This window comes from Larus michahellis, chromosome 9 (assembly GCF_964199755.1).
Source record: "Larus michahellis chromosome 9, bLarMic1.1, whole genome shotgun sequence".
Taxonomy (NCBI): Eukaryota; Metazoa; Chordata; class Aves; order Charadriiformes; family Laridae; genus Larus; species Larus michahellis.
This window is the reverse complement of record NC_133904.1, coordinates 10,165,107-10,187,049: the sequence shown is the minus strand read 5'-3', so window position 1 is coordinate 10,187,049 and position 21,943 is coordinate 10,165,107. Positions and strand designations below refer to the sequence as shown.

Below are 21,943 nucleotides of genomic sequence, written 5' to 3'. Positions count from 1 at the left end.
GTTTTGGGTAAAAATTAAATAATATTCCAACTAGCTTTAAGAAGTTGATTGTATGCAATATACAATGTTCTACATTCTCCTATTTACTTTTGTTGCTTAACTTTATTTTCCAAAAAACAGGATAAAACATTAATGGTATCTTCTAGCCCAGAATTCAAGCCTGATTTAACTTGGTTAGCTTTTGTGGCATTGCATCAGAGACTCATTTGGATTTAAACATTTCAGGTCAGTTTACACATGTAGCAATAATTGTGCTGTTTGGAAAAATATGGTGCCATCATGTGGACAATATTAAGAAGTGTATAATACAGTTTTTAAAAGAAAAACTGGGTAACAGATAAATATCTGTATTTGATGTCACAAATCAGATGAATTATAAATATGTACTATATGATATAAGAAGCTATGTAAAAATCTGTGCGTTTAAAACAGTATTAGGTAAGAAGAAAAATTAATAATGGAATCAGGAATTGTTGATTCAATCCTGTTTATTTTCCAACAGCTCAGGAAGTCCCTTCCGATGAGTAAAGACTGATCAAAATACACACAAGAGTCTCCAAGCCACTTTTAATGAGCACGTAATTCCAACATTTGATGTCCATACAGACTCATTTCTGTATCTGTTTATCTCTAAGACTTTACAAATCTTGGGTTTGTACAGCCTGTGTTGCTTCTCTCCCCCACAGCTGCGCACACACACTCACACAAACACTATTATCCATAACATTAGCCAGGCAAGGCACTCTGCCCACACAGTTCTCATTCCTGCATGAGTTCACACGAAGCTTTGTTTCAGTAATGGTTTTGGTTTAAGGCCTCTTCTTGTTTCTTACATTTAACCAAGAGGAAAGAGACTTTGCCAGATTCAAAATAGCTATCCCTAATACCAATAAATGTCCACAGCGGTCAAATTACAAACACTGCTGTGCACTCACACAGCCTAAGTTTTTCTAGTTTAATACCTACCAAATAAAAGCAGAATTATGTCAATCAATTGTGAAAATGTGCAGAATTTTAATCTCTGTAAATTGGAGTAATAACAGTGCCTCTATAAAAACATCCGTTATTTGCCATACATCAGGTTTTGTATCTTTATGTAGAAAGTGAAAGGAAAAGTTCCTAATTTCCTCTATAATACCTCATCTATAACTGACCTTTGAAGGTTTGCACACAAGTCTGATTCAAAAACTGTCCTCTGTGATACACTCCCCCAAAGCAAACCTGCATGTCACAGAACTGTAATGCGTCTCCTGCTTCAAGACCCTGCATGCAATTCACTTACTTTGTGCAGAAAGAGCCCGCTCTTGTGGTACAGTAAGAAATGGAATACGTATACATGTAGCTTTATTAAATGGATACAATGGAATGTCGCATAAGAAGATTCTCTGTGGTGCTGTTTCAGCTTCCATATAAAGACAGGTAACTATGAAATAATGACATCTGTTTTCTATGCCTTTTCATCTCCTGCTCTTATTTTGTTGTATAAGAAAATGTGAGTTCCAGCTGAAATTTTTACCATTCTTGGACCGTTTTTTTTTTCTTGTGGATTCTCTGGTGTCTAATTAGGTATGAACATAGACTACAATCTTTTTATTATTGGATAAACTCACAGTGTCTCTTATTCTTTTTCTACTTTGGCATTTATTTTCATGAAACTTGTGGAGGCTCAATTTTCTCTGGCAATTTTACCTTGCTGTCAAACTTGGTAGAAATGATTATGGATTGAAAAATTCTGAGGGCGGGAGGCAAATGGAACATGGTGACCCATGGATAAGGCTGTCAGAAGTCTCTAGTCTGTATCACTGTGCTCAAATTCTTGACTACTTGGCATTTAAATGTTTAGAATACATGGACAAAGGTAAAAAACTCAATTTATACCTTTTAAAATTAATTCTCATAAATCTGAAACCAATCTTGAGATAGAGACGTCACTCATGATTTTTTAATAATTGGCAACATTGTGCTAGACACAGCATGGAACAAGACTAACAACCAATTTTCTTTCAGATGAACTTTAAATGTCAAAATATCCCATGGTAGCTTGTGTGAGTTTGGTTTTCAGTGTTTTGGAAACCGTACACTCATCGTCTTAAAAAAGTGTGACACTGGTTTGGTTTTGGAAGAATTGGTTAAATGCACTCTGAAGGCTAGTAATATAGTGAAAATATATTAGAATTCCTGGATTCTGACATCTTTTGCCATCAGTGCACATAAAAATGGGAAAACGAACCCTTCCTGATTCAAGAATTTTTGATGTTGTGCATAGTTCATCAAGTTTTATTAGTTTTTGCCCACTGTATAACCTCGATGAGTTAATGAGATTATGCAATATTACTAATAGTAGACTTCCATTTCCATTTTTTAAAACAAAAATGTCTAAAACTAAAATTTGAAAAGAAAAATCAAGAATTGGAATTGCATCAACCTCTGTCGGCTGTAGTCTGGGATTTTTATATTCTATGTCTCTTCACAAAACTCATTCTTTCTGATCCCACTTGGGTGAGGGTGGGGTCTATCAATCATTGTACCATCCTCATTACTGGGATTCCCTGTAACTATTACCCAGTAATTCTTATCTTCTTCAGCTTTATGGGAGTCCAGATAAGTGTGACAAATTACTTCATATTCTTTCCCAAAATAAGACCTGCAAAGTCAAAGAACAGGGGACAGGCAGGGGGAATTAATATATACAGAAATTCTGCAAATCTGCATTATCTGCAAATTGTTCAAAGTTTTCTTGTGTTTCTCTTGGCTTACTCAGAAATATCACCATGCACTTTCAAATATCAGACCCTTAGAAGAAACACAATAGCCCACTTTGTTTCCTGTGAATAATTTAGGAATTTGAAATCAAAGGGAAATGCCACCTTTCTAGCTTCAGAGCTAAAGCAACCCCATCAGTATAAGGCACTGACACACCAACTCAGTACGTACAGCTGGTTAGGTTCTCATCACCATTCACATCGCCATTTCTCTGTGCCTGAGGAAGCTTCTGGCTACTTAATAACTGTTTTGGCCTCAAACTTTCAGACCTTGTTTCATTCTCAAAAACCTGATACAAGTCCTCAGTCAGATCTTCAGAATTTAATGGGAAACAATTGGTATACTCTAACAATGCTTAATCAATATTAATTTAATGCATGCACATTAACTTGAATCGTTGGATTAACTTCAATTTCTTGAGAGATTGATTCATATGGACATAAGCAATATACAGTTTTACGCAGTGTGCTTTTACTTAGTTCTCTTACTCCTTACACTTCTTAGTACATAATTTTTTTCTTAAAAAAAAAAAAAAAACAAACAAAAAACTAATTGCTCAAGATACTCAAAGGGAGAACTACCAAGAAACTAGAGAAGGCTAGAAGCATGATATGATATGAATTAAAAGAAAAAAAAAGAACAAATACAATTGAGCTGATTGTCTGCAGTATCACAGTAGGCACATGTTACAGCCCAGAAATAAAATAAGAGAAAGGAGAATGTGCATTCTTCGTTCTTTTCCATTTCCTCAGTGCATTCCTAAAGCAACTATCTTGCTTCTTGCAGTAATTCTTGATGTTGGCACATCATTACGCACATCCCTGCCAGTTATAAATTATTCTTACCATGTCCAAAAGTTCCTTGGAACAGCTAAGCTCCGATTAGTATGGCAATGAGTAATAATCATTTTAGAGTTTGCCTGGAAATAAAACAAGGGAAGACAGTTGACAGACATTTTTACACTGATTTTAACTATTCTTATTCAAATAAAATGCTTTTATTTACTGTTAGTGTAAGCCTGCATTGCTCTGCATCACTCAGACTGTTGTACGTTGACAGTGAGACATTTTACACCCTATCAGTTCACAACACAACTGTCTTAACAGCTCAGACCAGCCAAATGCTTAGCCCTCAGGTCAGACACATTCTCCTGTCCAATACATTCCATTCCACTCCCTTGTCCTCGGCATTTCAAAAAATAAAGTTAAGCAAGTAGTAGAGAGTCATTCCAGGGGCCTGTGCCATCAGGGTAATTCCTCTTACAATTGATATTTGCCATACGAGAGACCCAGACGGTGTGGGGACACAGCCAAATATGGACCTTTGTATTTTACCAATTTGCAGTTTTTTACGTATAACAGAATTAAATTTTAGTCACCTCCATTTACCAATACTATGAATAAAGAATGTTGTCTCTGACAATTACATAATTTTGACTGTGTTTATTGGTAAGCTGATTCATGTAAATGAGTCACAGTTCAAGGCTGTAGAGGAATATTTATGATATTTGCTATACACCAGCACTCAGGAAGCTTAGCAGTTATGTGGAACAGGAATGTACTGCATCTGCTTAATGTATTTACAAAAGGTTAAAAACAAAATTTGGAAAAGTATCCCCTTATTCAGATGCCTTGGGGTTTTTTTCATACTTTTTAAATTTAGTGTACAGGAGTTTTTACATAATCACAGCTCCCAATATTGGAAATGCAATTTAGAGCTCAGAAGTCCTGAAAAGCAGATTCCGAGTACTGCATCCTCACAACATGACAACGTCAACCTTTAAAAAAATTCTGGTGAGAAAAACTGAGCAAGTCAACTTCAAAATGAACACCAGAACCTAATAACTGTGTACGCAGATTCCCTGGTTAAAGAGATTGTTCCTTCCTTCTTCTCCTTCCTAATATTATTGGTCAGAACTTACATAAGGAAAATATGTAAAAAAAAATGGACACAACATTTTTTCTAAGTGCTCCATCTACTGTTTCAATTAAATCTTCATAACATTTTCTATAGTTTTAATTTCTTACAGGAACTGGAAATCCTTCATGTTCAAGACGCAGCTGAGGATCCAAGAAGGTAGCTTGCCAGCAAGTCAAATAGGAAAGCTTATCTGTCAAAAACACTTGCTGAAGGTGAGATTTTTTAGCAAATCTTATGAATGATTTATGGTCACTTGCTAGATATAACTGCAAATAAAAATATATATTAAGGACAGTATAAATATACAGAAAACAAGATATGTAATTTTAAAAAAATATTTTTCAACACAAATAATTTTCTCTTGGCTCCAGAAAAATCAGTCTGCCAAGCTAAAGCTAGACATACAAAGCCCGTAACATAGATCCTATACTGTTGATAAACTTATTGAGGAGCTATTCCATAAACAGACTGCTTAATACTAATCTAAAATTGAATTTACATTCCAAAGATTCTCTCTCACTGAAGCGGTTGTTGAGAGGGAAATTTTTTTCAAAGTTGCGGTGATTTAAGTGCATGTGTAACACGTAATGTCGTATTTGCTTCTAACTTGCAGACGGAAACAACGTTAACATTTAATAGAAATCTGCTCCCTCAGAATGACAGAATAGTATGTTATTTCTATACCTACTATAGATTTATCTTCAGAAGAAGTGAAATCTTCTCAGTCTGGATTTATTTAAAGGAAAAGTAACATATCCCTCTCCTCCCCCTGATGAATTCTTTCATGATTCACAAACTAATTTTAATTTCCTTTTTTTCTTTTTTAAAATCTCCTGTATCCAGTCATTCTGGCTGACAGCCCCCTTGGCCTGCACACCTGATCTCAGGCAAGTTGCATAAACTTTCTGAATAGGTATTGCTTATCTTGATCTATGTATGATTCTGAATCTGTTCTGTAAAGCTGATGTTGAACCACTGTACAGCCTATATATAGTGATTAAATGCACACTATCAGTATATGCTACCAGTGCCATTTGCAACTTTATTGCCTTACCATTTGGTCAGAAAACCCTCCTGTTGTTCCAAGACGAAAGTTTTGTCCAAATCTAATGGGTTCACCCACTGCACCTCCATCAACACTGTTAAAATTGTAAAAAGAAAGACATTCAAATAATTGGCTTTACTATTCTTTTTGTTTGCTTGCTTTGGTCTATAGTTAGGTCTTGTGGCAACACTTTGTATTAAGTTTACTTTTAAAAAAAGGCAAAATATCTTAACTGAAAAGACATTTCATACTTGACTCACTGGTTAAAATATTTAACAGAATAGAAACAGACTGTATTGATTACTTTTCGTGATGCATTCATTAACATGCAGGGTAGAAAGATAATGTCCAATGAAAAACCAATGAGAATTCAGCACTGAGGCACCCTTTAAAAGATACTTAATAGAAGCATATGAAAAATCACAGACTAAAAGCAGAACAGTGCATGTTTTTCATTGTCTGTAACTTAAAATATGTTGCTAATAATTTATGTAACTGATATTCAATAATTTGGTTCATTACATCAACATACATGCTGGTATACCCCTATTTACAGAATGATTTCTGTATTTTACATTAAAGAATCACTAAATTAACTTTCTAAGTGTATTCAGAGTAAAACACTTATGTTGCTGATGAACTTAGCAGTCAATTAATGAGGGAGACTTGATAGTGTTCAATGCCAATGACTCTAAGATCAGACAGCAGCTCAGCAAAGATATTTTCGTTGCAGTTCTAGAAGGCCTAAATTATACTTTTGGCATCAAAATTCTTCCTTAGGTCTAATCCAAAGTGTTTTGCTGAGGATTATATGGGCTAGTTTGTAGTCTTATGCACTATCATCACTGTTAAATGCATGCGCCCAGGCAGAGTCTTCCACCGTTGAGGAGGACCCTGTTCTTCTGTTTCTTCTCCCACAAACAGCTGGAATTAAACAGGTCTTTGAGACAGAGAATATGCTGTTTGGTTGGGGTTTTTTTTAGGACAACAGAAACACTGCCCACTCATTTACAGCAAAAGCATTGACACAAATTTCTGCTTCAGAGACCTTATTTGCAGGCAAATGAACAATAATACTAAATGATATTTGGACATGTTTTTTATTCTACAGCTGCAGCATTTACCAAATGATACAGTGAATTCGATTCTGTTTTCACACGAGTTCTAAGCTGATTTAAACTTCCTTGTAATTATTCACAGTAATATGCAGAGTAGAATCAAGCTTAATGCATGACCCAAGTTAAAGTCTTTCTTAAATAAATTAACCTCACTCGAATTCACTCCTATATTAGCAAACTTCATTCCATATTTCTCAAAACAAGATACTGAAAGCTAACATAATAATTGAAAACAACTCAGAATAAAGTACCAAACCTTAAAATACAAAAAGTATTTCGACCCACGGGGTCCACGCTCTCAACTGCGCTGACTCCGCAAGGGGCTTGCAATGATTTGGCCGAATACAGGGATATTTCATCCAGATTAATTGCCAGAGTCAGACTGTCGCAGGCTCCAGGGCAACGCTCCCCACAGGATTTGCTGTCCGGGTGCAGAAGCATCACAGTGTCTCCAAAATGAACAAAGCCATCCTTTGACACCGAAAGCTGTATCTAAATTAAAATACACGTAATTTTTTACAGAATTATCTGAACCTAATAACAGAAGTATTTTAGCATATAAAATGCTAATCCATAGCACTCTTAATGCCTAAAGAACACTAATAACAGCTATGCCGTTCTATGTGGAGTCAGAGAGGACTGATATAACCTGCTTAAAACATTACCTTCTTGAAAAGATTGTCTTGAAGTTTGCTTATTTTCTGTATCAAAAGTTCTCCTCGTTCTCTTTTATGCATAAAATCCCTCAAGAGGTCCTGCTCGCAAAGGAGAGAGAGAGGGGGGGCAGACATGTTATCCAGCACTCACAATCTCACGTTTAAACCGAATTTAAAGAACCAGGGGGAAACACCGCGAGGTGGAGCGGCGGGCGAGGCACCCGGGAGCCAGAGAGGAGCGAAGGCCCCGGCTCCACTGCTACCTCCTCCAGGCAGGCATCCTCCTCCCAGTTCCCGATGAGCACCCCGGCCCTGTAGGCGGCCATGCTGCCGCCTAGGCCGCGCGGCGTCCGCCGTCGCCATGGCGACCGCTCTAGTCAGCGATTGGCCGCTGGAGAGGCAGAGTTCGCCAATCAGCGGGAGCGGGCGGGAGGGAGGGGGCGAGCTCTTAATGCCCCGCGGCGGCGCGGCCCAAAAGCTGAGGGAGGGGGCGCGGCGAGCGAGGTCTTGGGGAGAAAAAAACGCAATAAATGTTAAAAACAGGTGGCAGACCAAGGTCTAGCAGGGACAGGCTTCGGCAAGTGAAAAAAAAATAAAGTCCACCAAACAAAAAAACTCCATTTGGATTCCCTTGTGGTTTTGCCCAGTTTGACAGGAGCTCTGAAAGCAGGAGGCCTGCATTTCCCTGGGGTGGTTGGGCTGAGCACTTGTCATAGAATCACAGAATGGTTGAGTTGGAAAGGACCTTAACGATCATCCAGTTCCAACCCCCTGCCCTGAGCAGGGACACCTCCCACCAGACCAGGCTGCTCCAAGCCCCATCCAGCCTGGCCTCGAACACCTCCAGGGATGGGGCAGCCACAGCTTCTCTGGGCAACCTGCTCCAGTGTCTCACCATCCTCATAGTGAAAAGTTTCTTCCTGATACCTAATCTAATCTAAATCTACTCTCTTCCTGTTTAAAACCATTACCCCTCGTCCTATCGCTACATGCCCTTGTAAAACGTCCCCCTCCAGCTTTCTTGTAGGCCCCCTTCAGATACTGAAAGGCCACTATGAGGTCTCCTGGCAGCCTCCTCTTCACCAGGCTGAAAAAGCCCAACGCTCTCAGCCTGTCCTCACAGCAGAGGTGCTCCAACCCTCTGATTATCTTTATGGCCTCCTCTGGACTGTCTCCAACAGGTCCATGTCCTTCCTGTGTGAGGACTCCAAAGCTGGATGCTGGGATGCAGCAAATCCTGCAGGGGTGTGCTGAGAGGGTGGCTGTGCTCCTGGGCCCAAAGCAGCTCTTCATCTCCTCATGCCTGTCTAAGGGGTTTCTGGTCACCTGGCTTAATGTTTATGCCTTTTCAGGTGACAGTGTACATGAAAATACTTCTGGTCCTGGTTCAGTCATGTGATGGTGTAGTTGCACAAGTGGAAGATGCTGAAACTCAAGAATTTGAGGCAAGCTATAGTCTTAGCATGGGGCTTTATTTACAATCCAAATAGTCTTTTACATTCTGTATCGGTCAAAGAGGTGCATCAGCTTAACACAACAAACAAATTCATGACACTAACACTACAATATTGGTTAATATTTTGAATCGTAGAATAGTTTGGGTTGGACCTTTAAAGGTCATCTAGTCCAACCCCCCTGCAATGGGCAGGGACATCTTCAACTAGATCAGGTTGCTCAGAGCCCCGTCCAGCCTGAACTTGAATGTTTCCAGGGATGGGGCATCTACCACCTCTCTGGGCAAACTGTGCCAGTGTTTCACCACCCTCATTGTAAAAAAAATCTTCCTTATATCTAGTCTGAGTGCATGCATTAGGCGAATGTTTTGATTACAAGTGTTTTGGGGTTTTATTATTTTAATTTTGAAATCTACTATGGCAAGATAGGCTAAGAGAATATGCTATGTGTATACTTTCCAAATAGCTTAAGCCAATGATTCTCAATGATGGTGTAGATCCTTCCACAGGACATTAATCCCTTTTCAAGTGTCACGGTTTTCTTGTAAGCTTAATATTATAAGGTTTCAACGCTGGACAACTTAAAAAGCTTAAAAGAAAATGGATTCTGTATGAACAGCTGGGCTATGTGTTATCATCAGACTGTTTGAGCAACAATTCACATGAAACCTGTCTCGTTTGTGTTTTGGTTTTGGGTTTTTTCAACCCAAAAGTTATTACACAAAAAAGTTATTCAGCACATCCCGAATCTTTTAAGGACTAAGTGCAATCCATTTTTGTTCAAGTAGCACCACTTTGTGGTCAGTTCTGGTAAGTGACACTTTTATACACCTAGCCATGTTAGAAGCAATGCTGAAATTGTTTAATTGAAATAGGGAAGAAACTTTCTTCATCATGGACGAATATCAAAAGCCAAACACATTTTGGAAGTCTCAGATGTGATTTGAAATCTGACGTGTTTTCAGAAAAGAGATTTAATCATTTCCTTTGTTGCTAGTAATATCTACTTAGCATTTAAAAGTACATTCATGCTTTTCACAGAGCTAAGGTTTTGATTAGGGTGACTGGTTAATCATACCGGTATATAAATGATAAAGTGGATTTATCACGCTTCTGTTCAAAACTGCATAATATATTTGAAGTTAAACAATTTACTTTTGCTTATCTCAATGTGCAATGTCTAAAAAGTTTCAAATCTCTGATTTTTTTTTTTTTGTTTCAGAATGAAGCTACTTTTAAATCAATATTCAGTAATAAATCATTGTTATAAAACTATGTATTACACTTAGCCATATCATTAAGAAGAACACATACACTCTGGTTTGCCGTGTATGTAGGTAATATATAGAATCCACAGAAAACGTCCATCCTTTTGTAGCCTTATGCACCATCTATGCTTAGTTACTTACAGACTCTGATGCAAATATTACATAGAAAGAGGTATTTGTACTCAAAATGTAAGTGTGTACAGAAATATCTCCATGCATTTCTTAGTAGGATTATGCTGTGGCTAAATGTGTCACCTGAAAGGTTTTCATTTCTGATTGCATAGTATTCCATTAAAATAAACAAAAAGAGATGTCTATAAACGTGTAAATTGAACATCTTTCCTGCAGGAAAGGTTACTGGCCTATTCAACTCAGATCAGTTTCGTTTCGAGCAGATAAAAATCTATGTTTATCCTAACAGTTGTTTGCGTTATTAAACAGTGTGAAGAAACGCTGTACTTGTGAAAGAATTGGTCTGTTTTGTGTGTTAACTTATGCCAGCATACAAACTGACCAGACTTAAAGATATATGTGATTTATTTGAAACATTAGTATATCCTTTTTTTTCTTTAAGTCGTTGTTAAATACAATTTTAGTCTGTGTCCTTTCAGAGATTCTTCCCCTACTGTTCTATAGTTACAGCTATTTCCCCTTTCTCTTTTCTCATTTCTTTTTTTAACGAAAGTGAACTAGATGGTTGAAAAGATCCGAAATACCATATAGAGCTGTCTAGGCCATTAGTTGACATAAAAGGCTGGGATGGCTAGGCTTTTAATTGCCTTAAGACTGTTAGTAATGTATGAGATGGAGCATGTTTTAAATACTGTAGTATATAAATGCATTGGTATGTATCAGTAGTACAAATTATCATTGTTTAGTCAAATATGGCAAAAAGGGCTGGGTCTGAGTAGATGTGAACATAAATTAAGTCCAAGAAAGAGGTATGCCATCTTTATTTAGAAGAAGTGACAGAGCTTTAAGTTTTCTGCGAGCTCTTCCACTCATATACCTTCTTATTTCATGGTGGAAAACATGATTTTTACTTGTATCTGCTCTGTGGCAATTTATGAAATTCTATTCGTACTGAAAAAAAATCCTAAAACAATGTCTAATCATATGCAGATTGTATGAGAATATTTTTAATACCTGCCTTTACTGCATTGGGAGAGTATCTGTGTTTTTTCCTGTTTTCCTTTGTTTTTCCTGTTGAAAATTATGCATGTGTCAAATTTGATTAACAGTACAGAGTAAATAATACTCCATAGGAGTAGAATATATGTTCTTCAGGATGATTTGTCTCCTTTCATTTTATTATTTCACACTAGCGTTATTCTGACACATGCTATGAATCGGAGCATAGCTATCATTTTTCTTTGCTGTTATTAGGTTTCTGGCTATTAAAATGATTAATCTGCTTGTTAAGAATCTAACTTAAGTTTCTTATTCTAACCTATTCCCCAAACACTCATCTGTTCACAGCACAAAAAGAATTAAGTAGTTTATGCGATAAGATTTAAAGATTATTGTTTTGCCAGACGCTTGTACTGATGTCTCCCATTTTGGCTGTGAATTTCAGTGTGGAGTTTTCCTGTAATGCTTGTTGCTGAGGAGCAATCAACCTGATCATGGTATAGTAATTTCTGAAATGTAGTAATCCATTAAACAGGCCTCCCAGTCTACTTTTTGCAAGAAAGGGGAGCAGGATGCTTGTGTGTTGTATTGGCAGTAAGTTTGCTGATGTATGTACACAAGTGGAAAGTTTCCCAATATTAGATCTGGTTGAAGACATCCAAAATGGCCATGATTGCTCATTTGTTGTTTTATAACCAAAAGATTCTGCTAGAGAGAGAGGGAAGGGAGAGGGAATAATTTGCAATGTGTCTAAGACTACCAAACACTTGCCAATTAAAGTTTGGATTGAGTTATCCACATCTCCATGGTATTTTCATTCTACTGGTCTCTAATTTAGACTTGTACAGAGCATGCCCGTTTGAGAAATTGCTGTATAATAGAATATTTTTTCTTCAAATTGAGCTATTTCATCATGACTGACCATGCTAGCTATTTGAAGATTTTCTCCTCTGCCTGTCTGAATCTTATTCAGGAGGTGGGCTCGAAAAAACACTAGAGCTCCCAATCTCTCAGAAAAAGGTCATTTCAGAAGCAGTAACTTATAAAAAGAATATAGAAATACTAAAGTATGTCTCCAAGGAATAACATTGTCTTTTGTAAAGAGATCCTTATTAACTCTGAAGAAGCTAGAACACTTTAATCGGCAATAAATAGCTCAGCTGAGAACTGCTGTTTATTAGCACAAGCAGAAACACTATTAACAAAGCTATATTTGCTTCTTATGTTTGTCTCTTCACAGGACTGTGCACTATGTATGTCTACCTTCACGCAATTTAAAAATTCTTATTTTTCAAGCTATAGAGTATTTATCTGAGGTATCATGACCAGAACAATGAGACTGGCCATGTCATTGGCGAGGTGAAAGGTTGATATTTAATGTGCAGCATTTAATGTACACGATATGATCTCAGCTGACTTCTTTGAAGCACTACTTGCCAGAGACCTACTTGAAGAGACTTTTGTTAAGAGATGTTCCACCCTACTTCCAATATATTGAGTGCATTGCATTTACTGAACTACAAAGTTCTGTCATCACCCACAGGCACTGACACAAAATCATTGTGGGTGAGGCGTGGTCCTATTTATAAAGGGTGGAAATCAGGTCATTGTCTCTCTTGTTTACTGAACTGTTTAAACTTTGGTTTCCATGAATACTCATGCTTGAGATTTTGAAATTTGCTTTTTGTTAGCAATTTTTGCATATAAAAAGCGTGATTGTCTGTAAGGGCAAATAAAATCCCTAAACTCCGTGACTTTAGCTGACTTTGACTATGGGGGTTGCTCAAACGTGCAGTCCTGCCAATGTGAACCTACTGCTCCTGAAACTGAAAAGCAACGTTTTTGCATGACCTCTTGTGAACCCCGCTCATTCTCTTTCTTCCCACTTCAGGGCTAACTATAGATAGTGCTTAAGGTTGCCTTTGCTTCCCTGTTTAGCCTTCCCTGCAGCGTGATCCTTATCTTCTATTGTGAATTGCCTGTGTGCATCAATCATGGCCCGGTTGTGTCGCTTCTCTCCTTTTGGGTTTTACTTCTCCCTGTGATGATAGTGTCAAGATAGAAAACAGTCTGTTCCCTTAGTTTTACATAGTGGAAATATCTGCTTCAGTCTCTTGAAGCAAAGTATCACGTTTACAAATACCGCTAGAGATGCATATCAGTCCATCTTCAAACCTTTGCTAAATTTGCTTATTAGAAGCTGTATCCCACTGTTCCCACATCAGAAGTTTATTTGTGATAGTCAAGGTTTAGACATAAAGAAATGTCAGAATACTTTACTTTGGTTCAAATGAATCTGTATGTTACATAAAATGAACTGTTAAGAAGCAGGAACAGAAACTGACTTAAGTATTTATACCACAAAACATGAATCAGTTAAATATTTCTGGCATAACAAAAAGGAACATGATGAGAATCTTTTGTCCTAAGGGGAAAAGAACATGTGTATTGTAACTGTTTTTAACATTTTCTGCCACCATTCCACTATTTATGGTTTTGATTTGGATGACCTTACTCTGGCAGTGTATTTATGTCAGACATCACGGCCTACAGAAAATATTTTATACGTCTGAAGACCCTGGCAACTGTTCTAATTTGAGACTCTGAACATTTTAGTATTTCTGTGTCGCTGTTGGTTAGTAAATTAGCACTTCGTAGTTGGTAGCTTTTCTTTGAGCTGCGGGAGAGAAATGCTATTTCAATATAATGCTGAGGACTCAAGGAACAGACAGAGCACAAATAATGTAATAAATAACAAAATTATTAAAATGACCATTGTAAAGGTACAGTGTATTTGCTAGTCCAAAGTGGTAAGCTAGACCATTCATTCTTTGAATACCTGTTCTTGGGAGAAATAACTTTCTTGCTGAAATAACTTTTAAGTATTGGTAAGCGTCCTGCTGTTTGCTCTTTTCAGTGGAATGGAATGATACAGAATTGGCCATTTTTCTCCAAGTTTTGCCTGAATCCCCCTGGAAAAAAAAATAAAAATGGGGGGGATTAGTGTAAAAGCAAGCATTGGGGCTCTTCAGGAAGGAGGCAGAATATCTGTCTGCGGGAAGAGTACTTTTTGCTCTGGGGTGAGAGCGCTGCTCTATTGGTGTCTGTATTGCGCACATAGAAATAGAAGCCTGGGCAGCTCCCACAAGGGGGTGTCTTTACTTCCTTCTGAGTAAAGGGAGCCCCGAAAGCCCCACTGAAATGCATTTCTGTCTCATTATATGGGGAACTTCGGATTAGGGTTCACTTCAGAATAAAAGGTGTTTAAAATGTGTTATTTATGTTCGTTGAGAAAATGAAAGCGCAGCTTTCCCGCCTCTTTCAACGATGTCTCCAATAGCAGAAAGCTATTTTCAATAATACATGCAGAGCTGATTAAAAGGTAAAGATATATTATGAAGATCACCAGGCCACATCCATTGCCATTATTTAAACTTTTGGGAATCTGTCTATGAGGGAGGAAGTAAATATACAAAAGAATGCACAGAGTCATCCTAATCCATACAATCTATTCATATTTTACATGGTCCCTAAGAAACTTTGTTTAATCTTTGTAGGAATTACTGAGGAGTAAGTAATATCAAATAAATGCAGAAGTTTCAAGGCTATTTAGGTTTTTTAACTAGTGCTTTCACATGGAAAGTGAAACACCGATAGTCTTTGAACAGCCTTAACCAGTATTAGCTGTAGGAAACAAGAAATGAAAGAAAAAAATTAGTGATATAAAAACTAATGCGCTGTATTTAATAAGAGGAAAAGCTGATAGATTTTTTGTCTTGTTGCAAGACACACCACTGAAGTAAATGGACATATTTGCATAAGATGATAATCAAAGAGGGAATACATTTGCATTTAGCTCCATTTTACGTAGTCTTTTGACATGAAAAACTGTTCTGTCTCTTACAGAAGTCATGTGGGGATGGAGTTCTCTACAGAGAACAATCACGAAATCCAAAAAGCACTTTTTAATCTCTGTTGATCCTGGCAGCAGCCTTTGGCAAAACTTAAAGCAGCAATGGTGTCTTACAGAAGACTGGCATGATTTCCCATGATGTAACAGGATATGTAAATGATTCAGTAGAGTCAACTTTGAGATAAAAAATTTCTGAATAGAGGTGGTCGTGCAGGAATGCAAATTCCAAGACTTAAGAGTACAAATATGCAATTAAGGCAATGATGCAAACTTTTAAATCAAAATATTAGTGAATGTGCAAAATAAGAAACATCAAAGGACTAGTTAGGTTAGCAAAGAAGTTTCCTGTGGCAGTCTAGGCCACTTGCATATGATATGCCTTTGGGAAACAGAATAAATTCAGAGAGGAGAAAGGTGAATTAACCTTGGGACACCAGCTGGATCTGAACAGTGTCAGTAAGGAGAGAGAAAAGTTTGCCTCTTAGTGGCTGGATGGAGAAATAAGTGGCATTCTTCTGATTCTTTCAGATGGAGGGCATGAAGAAAAAATCAAATCTGACCATGTGGTTCTAGTTGATAAGGGATGCAATAGTGTTATCATAACAGAGAAGGAAGCTTTAGAATAAACATTTCCCCCCCACACCCCCTTCTCTTTTCTTCCATTGTTCTGCTCCTCTTAAATTCCATTTTATTTACTTTTGCTACCTCTCAAGTTGTTTTCTTCATTCATTTAGTTTCTGTTTCCTAATCACCTATTTTATAGAATCTGTCAACGCTGCTTAGTCCTTTGAAAGTTCATAGGCACTTCCGACGAGAGTCTTCCGTTACAGGTATTTTTGCTGATGTGAATTCCCTCAGGTACTCACTGAGTATCATACATATTCTCGTTATTTTACCCATTATTTTTTGTAATGACTGCTCTCTTTTCCTCTCCTCTTGTGCTCATTTGTTATACCCTGTCTAAAATGTAGACCACAATAAAATTGAAGGGCACTGCTTTATCTGCTCTGAAAGGTATATTGAAAATCCTGTGGTTTCTCACATATATTTTATAAATATATCCCATTTGAGAGCGTATTTATAACATTATTTCAGTAGCAAGTGTCTTCTGCTGGCTGCATCTTACATATTATGAAGCATGAAAGTGACTAAAAGAGACGATGAGTTGTGGAAATTAGGAGTGGCCTTTCACAAGTTGCAGGTACATCCCATGGTTGGGTGAAGTTTGGCTAGTTTTTTTCATAACAAGATTAGATACCTTCCTACTTTCAGTAAAAGTCTTTCTAATATACAGTCTGCACTGACTTAAAATGAATTTCAAATCTGTTTTTCTTACCCAAAAATGTTTGTGAAGTCTTGCCAAGAAAAAAAAAAGGAGAAAGCAAACAAACTGAATAGCATGTATCTGAAAGAAGAAATAGTGGCAACATAGAATGTGTCTGATTCTTCTTTCTGTGTTTACCTAAGAAATGCAAAACTAAGACCTGCAAAAGAAGTTGTTAGGAATAGCCCTGGCCCTTGTAAAATTCTAACAGCAGCTCGTCAAAGTGATGAGCTTCAGTCTGTAACATCATGAGGGATGATTCTGTTCCCATCAGCAGGAAAATATTCTGGAAGCCTGGCAGCATCTGTTACTTCTTAATTTTTTTTGCATGTCGTATTTTGTGTTGTTAGGAATCCTGCACGATTCTAGTTAAACTTGGAAAGCTGGGGGACAGCTTCGTTGCTTTAACAGTTTCTGCTCCTGTAAAATGTTTATATTTGCATGCCAATTTAGCACGATTAACTTACTACTAAGGTTCACTGTTCTCATGGTTTCGCATATCCTGGCATGGACACAGTCACTCATTTAATTTATTCCTTTGTTAGCCTAAATCCAGATGGTGAACTGGTAATCCTAGCAAAGGCTATCAAATGTGCCAAAATTAAACAAGATTCTTCTTCAAGAACTAGTACAGAAGATATTTAACTACTCTATAATATCCTTCTCACTTTAATGACTGATAAATCTAATAATAATCTGCTTATATTGCGTAGCTGTGTTTACTTCAAAGCACGCTCAAGATTAGCGAGAGGAACTTCAGCAGTTCAGGAAAGCAGCTATTTGTTCTGTACAGGTAGAGAAATTGAAATAGGGTGTCTGTGCTTTACAGGTAGAGAAATTAAGGTAATGTGAGCAGCTACCCTTATATATATTGATCATGAACTTTCAACGTCTGTGCTCAAGAATACAATAGTGGCCCAATAGGGTTTGAAGGCTCTCCAGCTAATAGAGATTCTCTCCCTTCTCAGTGTGTTAAGTGATAAAAGCAGTCAATTATAACTCTCCAGCAATGCCTTGCATCACTCTGTTATGTGCAGTTATAAACAAATTTTCAATTGTCTGTGGAAATATAAATATGTAAATAATATTTTAATCATTCCCTCAGTTTTCCTTTCTCACTAATAAATACTTCACTTTAGTTCTGTGCTCAGTGTTCTTTTTCCCCTTGCGTTTCCAAGCTTTTCCCCTATGTTTTTCATAACATGTCCTCCTTTATTGTGTCTTCCTCTAACAATAACATACCAGTGAGATGTGTAATCTTGTGGGGAAATAGTTTTTATAACCCAAAAATTACAAGTTGGAAAATAGGGAGGAAATGTGATGCATATTGAAAACTCCAGGAGTTTGGGGACCACAGACCAAGCTACCAAACTCCACTGAGTGTTCTCTTAGCATTCAGCCATTTTGATGTTTTCAAACTGAGGTCAGGCAGCATAGGGGACCAACTCTGGATTGTCATCTTTACTTATTAGGTCAGAACTTATAGCTGGAAAAAACTTCCAGCACGAGCTTCAGCCTTCCTCACATCTGAGACAAAACCAGGATATTTGGTACACTGGATAATACATATTATCCCCAGTAGGCAAGTGAAAACATGGACTTTGCTGATTTTATTAGCAATTATTACAATGATTGTTGGGACAGGCTGATAAATTTTGCAATTTTTGGTCAGGTATAATAAATTAACTTCTTCTATATTACCATTTTCATTGTTAGGATTACTTGCAGGCTTGGAAACGGAAGTCAATTTCTGAGAAAAGAGATTTTAAGGGCAGTTTTCTTCCAGCATAGTTCATAATCGCTTAACGATTTAAGATAGGCATTTCAATACAGGATGGCTAAGTGGTACTCGGAGTTGTCCAGATTGTTGTGTTATAGCTAGGGTAACATTGCTTATATGCTTATACCAGTCATTATTGCAAAAAGGAAAAAAAAAAGCAATTCAAAGCACTGGAATTAAAAGTCATCATCCTTATAGTAACTTTTGTTGTCCAGACTGTTATCCGTATTCATGCTTGTCACTAGAATAAGCTTGCTGGTAGCAGATGGAGTTTTGCAGTGGTCTTACCATTTTTTTCAGCAACACGTTATTCTCATATATTCCTGTGTTGTCCGAATAACTAGGCTTTGACATGGTAGTATCCTGAGTAATAATTTGTATATTTTCTGAAAAAAGTACTGAGGCGCATTTTTTACCCCAGCTGTGTCTAGACAGCACAAAGGTCTAGAGACAAAGCAGGCACTGGAGGCAGTGACAGAGATGTTGTATGGACATGAAGGGTAAAGACAGGAAGTTTGGAAAGGGAAGTTGAAACCTGTAAATGAGATTCAAAGAGAAGATGAAATATGATGAATGTCAGGCAAAGCAAATGATAATTCCAGCAGCCTTGTGGATACACTGGAGAGCAAAGCAAGGATTTCAGGAAGGAAGAGGAGGCAGTGAGACAGAATGATTTTTCTCAATGTGGTCAAGAGCAAATAATGCCTCGGTGCTTTTTTGTAACAGCAGATATTCCAAAGCGCTCTGGTTCTTGGAAATGTATTTGTGCTGCAGGTTACACTGATTACGTCTAGAGATTTGCTGAAGGTACGAGTAGGAAAATATTTTTTTAGTGGCAGCCAGTCCTGCAAATAAGGGTTATAGCACCACTATGTAATTAATGCCAAATGTGTCATCATGCCTTAGTCACTGAAAGGAATTTAGGATGGATGCCTGTTTCTCAGTGAATAAAATACCATTTCACCCTAATTAGACTCATTTTTACTGAGGACACTGGTTAAATTATATTAACAATTCCTCCTCCTTCAATATTGTGACAAAGAGAACAGAACATATAATAAATTCTACACAAAAAAAAGAAGAAGCATCCATCTGCAGTGATTTTAATTCTTTGTTGTATGATCAAGTGCGAAGCAAGTTCTGTTGAGTAGCTAGCAATGCAGATACTCAATGTGCCATTGTCTTCAATGGATAACTGGTAGTTTTGTTCGGCGATCATTATGGGCAAACGTTTCCCATCATTGTTAATGCCAGGGCAGTTCCTGGTAGGAGGTCCACTGTAGATAAAGCTTCTCTGCCTGTGAATATTTTTACTCTGTCTTTTAGACCCTCGGTAAGCTAGTGAAGCATATGCAGTTGCACAGTCTCCTTTCAGTTTGCACCAGCTTTGGCTTCGTTGAGGTTGGCAAGGTGGGTAATGAAAAAGGTCTGAGGTATGTGGAAGTTTTTCTTTCATATCTCAAATCAGTCTGATGTGGTAACACCACCTTTAGAATATAAAAATATTAATCCTGCATCCCTTCATTTTTTTCTCCCTCAAAAGTGATAACTCGTTCATTGCATTCAATGATTCTTAGAAATTGGGGCTATGGGTAATCAACATGTTTTCTTTACTGTGTGTACTGCTTTAAATGCGATATTTTATTTTCTGAAAGCACATAGAGTCTTAGGCTGTATTCAGTGAGCTTACAAGCAGTGAAGGTATACTAGCCAAGTAAGAAGTGAGCATAAATATCTTTAAAGCTTTTAGACTTGCAAATTTGTGAAATAAACATTTGTTTCAAGCCTCCAAAAAGCAGAACTGAGCTACTTCATGCATTTTCCATGTGTACTTTTCAGTTCATTCATTTATCTCTTTATATCTGCTGACACCGAATTCATGTATTACTGTTGCAATAAGTCAATTTTTATGCAGAGTTTGGTTTCTTGTACTCCTGAGTACAGCATCTTCAGCCTTTTCTTGTTGTGGAAAAAGATTTCCTTCTTAAGGTGTTCTTTTTTGAGACCTGAGTTAGACCTGAGTGTTCAGAAAAGAAAGAACAAAACCAGAAGACTTGCAGACTCTGAATTGTATTATGCCTTTCTGTTTTTCTATTTAAATTTTCACTTGTAATGTCAAAATCATACATTCTCAAAGTTGCAGAGCAAGGGAATAGAAATAATTTCACGTCATTGTTTTTTAAGTCAGTTTGAAAATGCTGGCATCAGTGACCCTTTGATAAGCATGAGCACTGAACAAAATAAGAGTTTTAAAACCCATGATCTTGTTAAATTTTAGTAAAACTTCTGTAAACCACTGAGCTTTCCCTGGAGTAATTCACTAACAGGCCTCTCCTTTTGCAGATCATTTTACTCTAGGATTTTTGAGCCTTCTCAGCTGCTTTTAGTGATAATAAAATAACCTGAGTGCAAGCAATATCTTCTGTTAAATCCTTCAGGTATGTTCCTGTAGATATTTTGTCCATTGCTTTTTTCATGTAGGGGAATGATGCATAATTCATCCATTCGTTGTGTCTCTATCAACCAGTTCCTGTCCTACATGCACCATCTGTATTTTAATTCCAGCTTTTGGAATAAAGTTGCTGTAGACCGACTAATTTATGAGCTAGACAGTAGGCCTGTTATCCTGCTAGTGTTTGTAATTGCACACAATCCAGTTGACTCAGGTGTAAGCGTGATAGCTGTGCCAGCAAGTTGTACTGTGAGGCCATATCTAAAACCAAAGTGATTTATAGGATGGACAGCAGACTACATGCTTCAAACATCAATTCCACGTGCCATTGTCACAGCTCCTTGTGATTGTTTGGTAGTCTTTGCATGGTCATTAGTTCAGATTTGGGTCCAGTCCAAAGACGGAATTCAGGCCGAGATCATGTTAATTTGTGGGTTTTGTAAAATGAGATGCTGTGAACGGTTCACTTCGTGGAGAGGAACCGTGGCAACAAACACTGTCAGTTCCTGCGTTCCTGATGATAATCTCGGTGAAGAGGGAGAGAATGGATTGGGAGGTACAATCCCATCGGGTCAGGACTGGAGTTTTGTGGAACAATGTGGAAGAAACTTTGTTGCCTTTTCTGCTTGTGTTAAAAGAGGACTTGGCTTCTAATATTATACAGCCGTGAACTTAAAGCAGCTGCTAATTCATTTGGAAAGGTGAAAGCACAGACAGTTCTGAATAAACCAATTTTAAAAATTACTGTTTACCTTTCATCTTACATCATGTTATAAGGGCACAGGTTTGATAAAGCTGCACAGCAATTTACTTTTTTATATTTAAAAAAAATAAATTATAGTTTAGGTTGAAAAAGTACAAGCAAGTGGTCATCCTTTGACCTGGAACCCTTGAAGGGAGCCTCTTGCAAGGGATGGCAAGGTCTAGCCAAGTTATAATTAGAGACCTGTCAATCAAGGAAGTGCATTCCTGGGGGTTTCTACTGCCCAGGAAGAAGGTTACTGGAGAAGATGGAGGTGCCAGCTGTGAGAGTGCCTTGTGGGAGAGGATGTGATAAGAGATGAACTGACAGGGGTTTCTGAATGGAAATCAAATGTCTGGAAACTGCCATTAGGTCAT

The 21,943-nt window shown here is 37.5% G+C and overlaps 1 protein-coding gene across 1 annotated transcript; it reads right to left on the bottom strand.

Moving 5' to 3' along the window:
* Positions 1-560: 560 nt before the first annotated feature.
* On the bottom strand, positions 561-7,949 carry CFAP161 (cilia and flagella associated protein 161). Its single transcript, XM_074600332.1, has 7 exons — positions 7,766-7,949; positions 7,512-7,601; positions 7,103-7,338; positions 5,738-5,822; positions 4,791-4,949; positions 3,609-3,682; positions 561-2,644 (listed from the first exon to the last, which is right to left on the bottom strand). The coding sequence occupies exons 1-7, from the start codon at positions 7,826-7,828 to the stop codon at positions 2,458-2,460; spliced, it is 894 nt and encodes a 297-aa protein (XP_074456433.1). The 5' UTR covers positions 7,829-7,949; the 3' UTR covers positions 561-2,457.
* Positions 7,950-21,943: the final 13,994 nt, after the last annotated feature.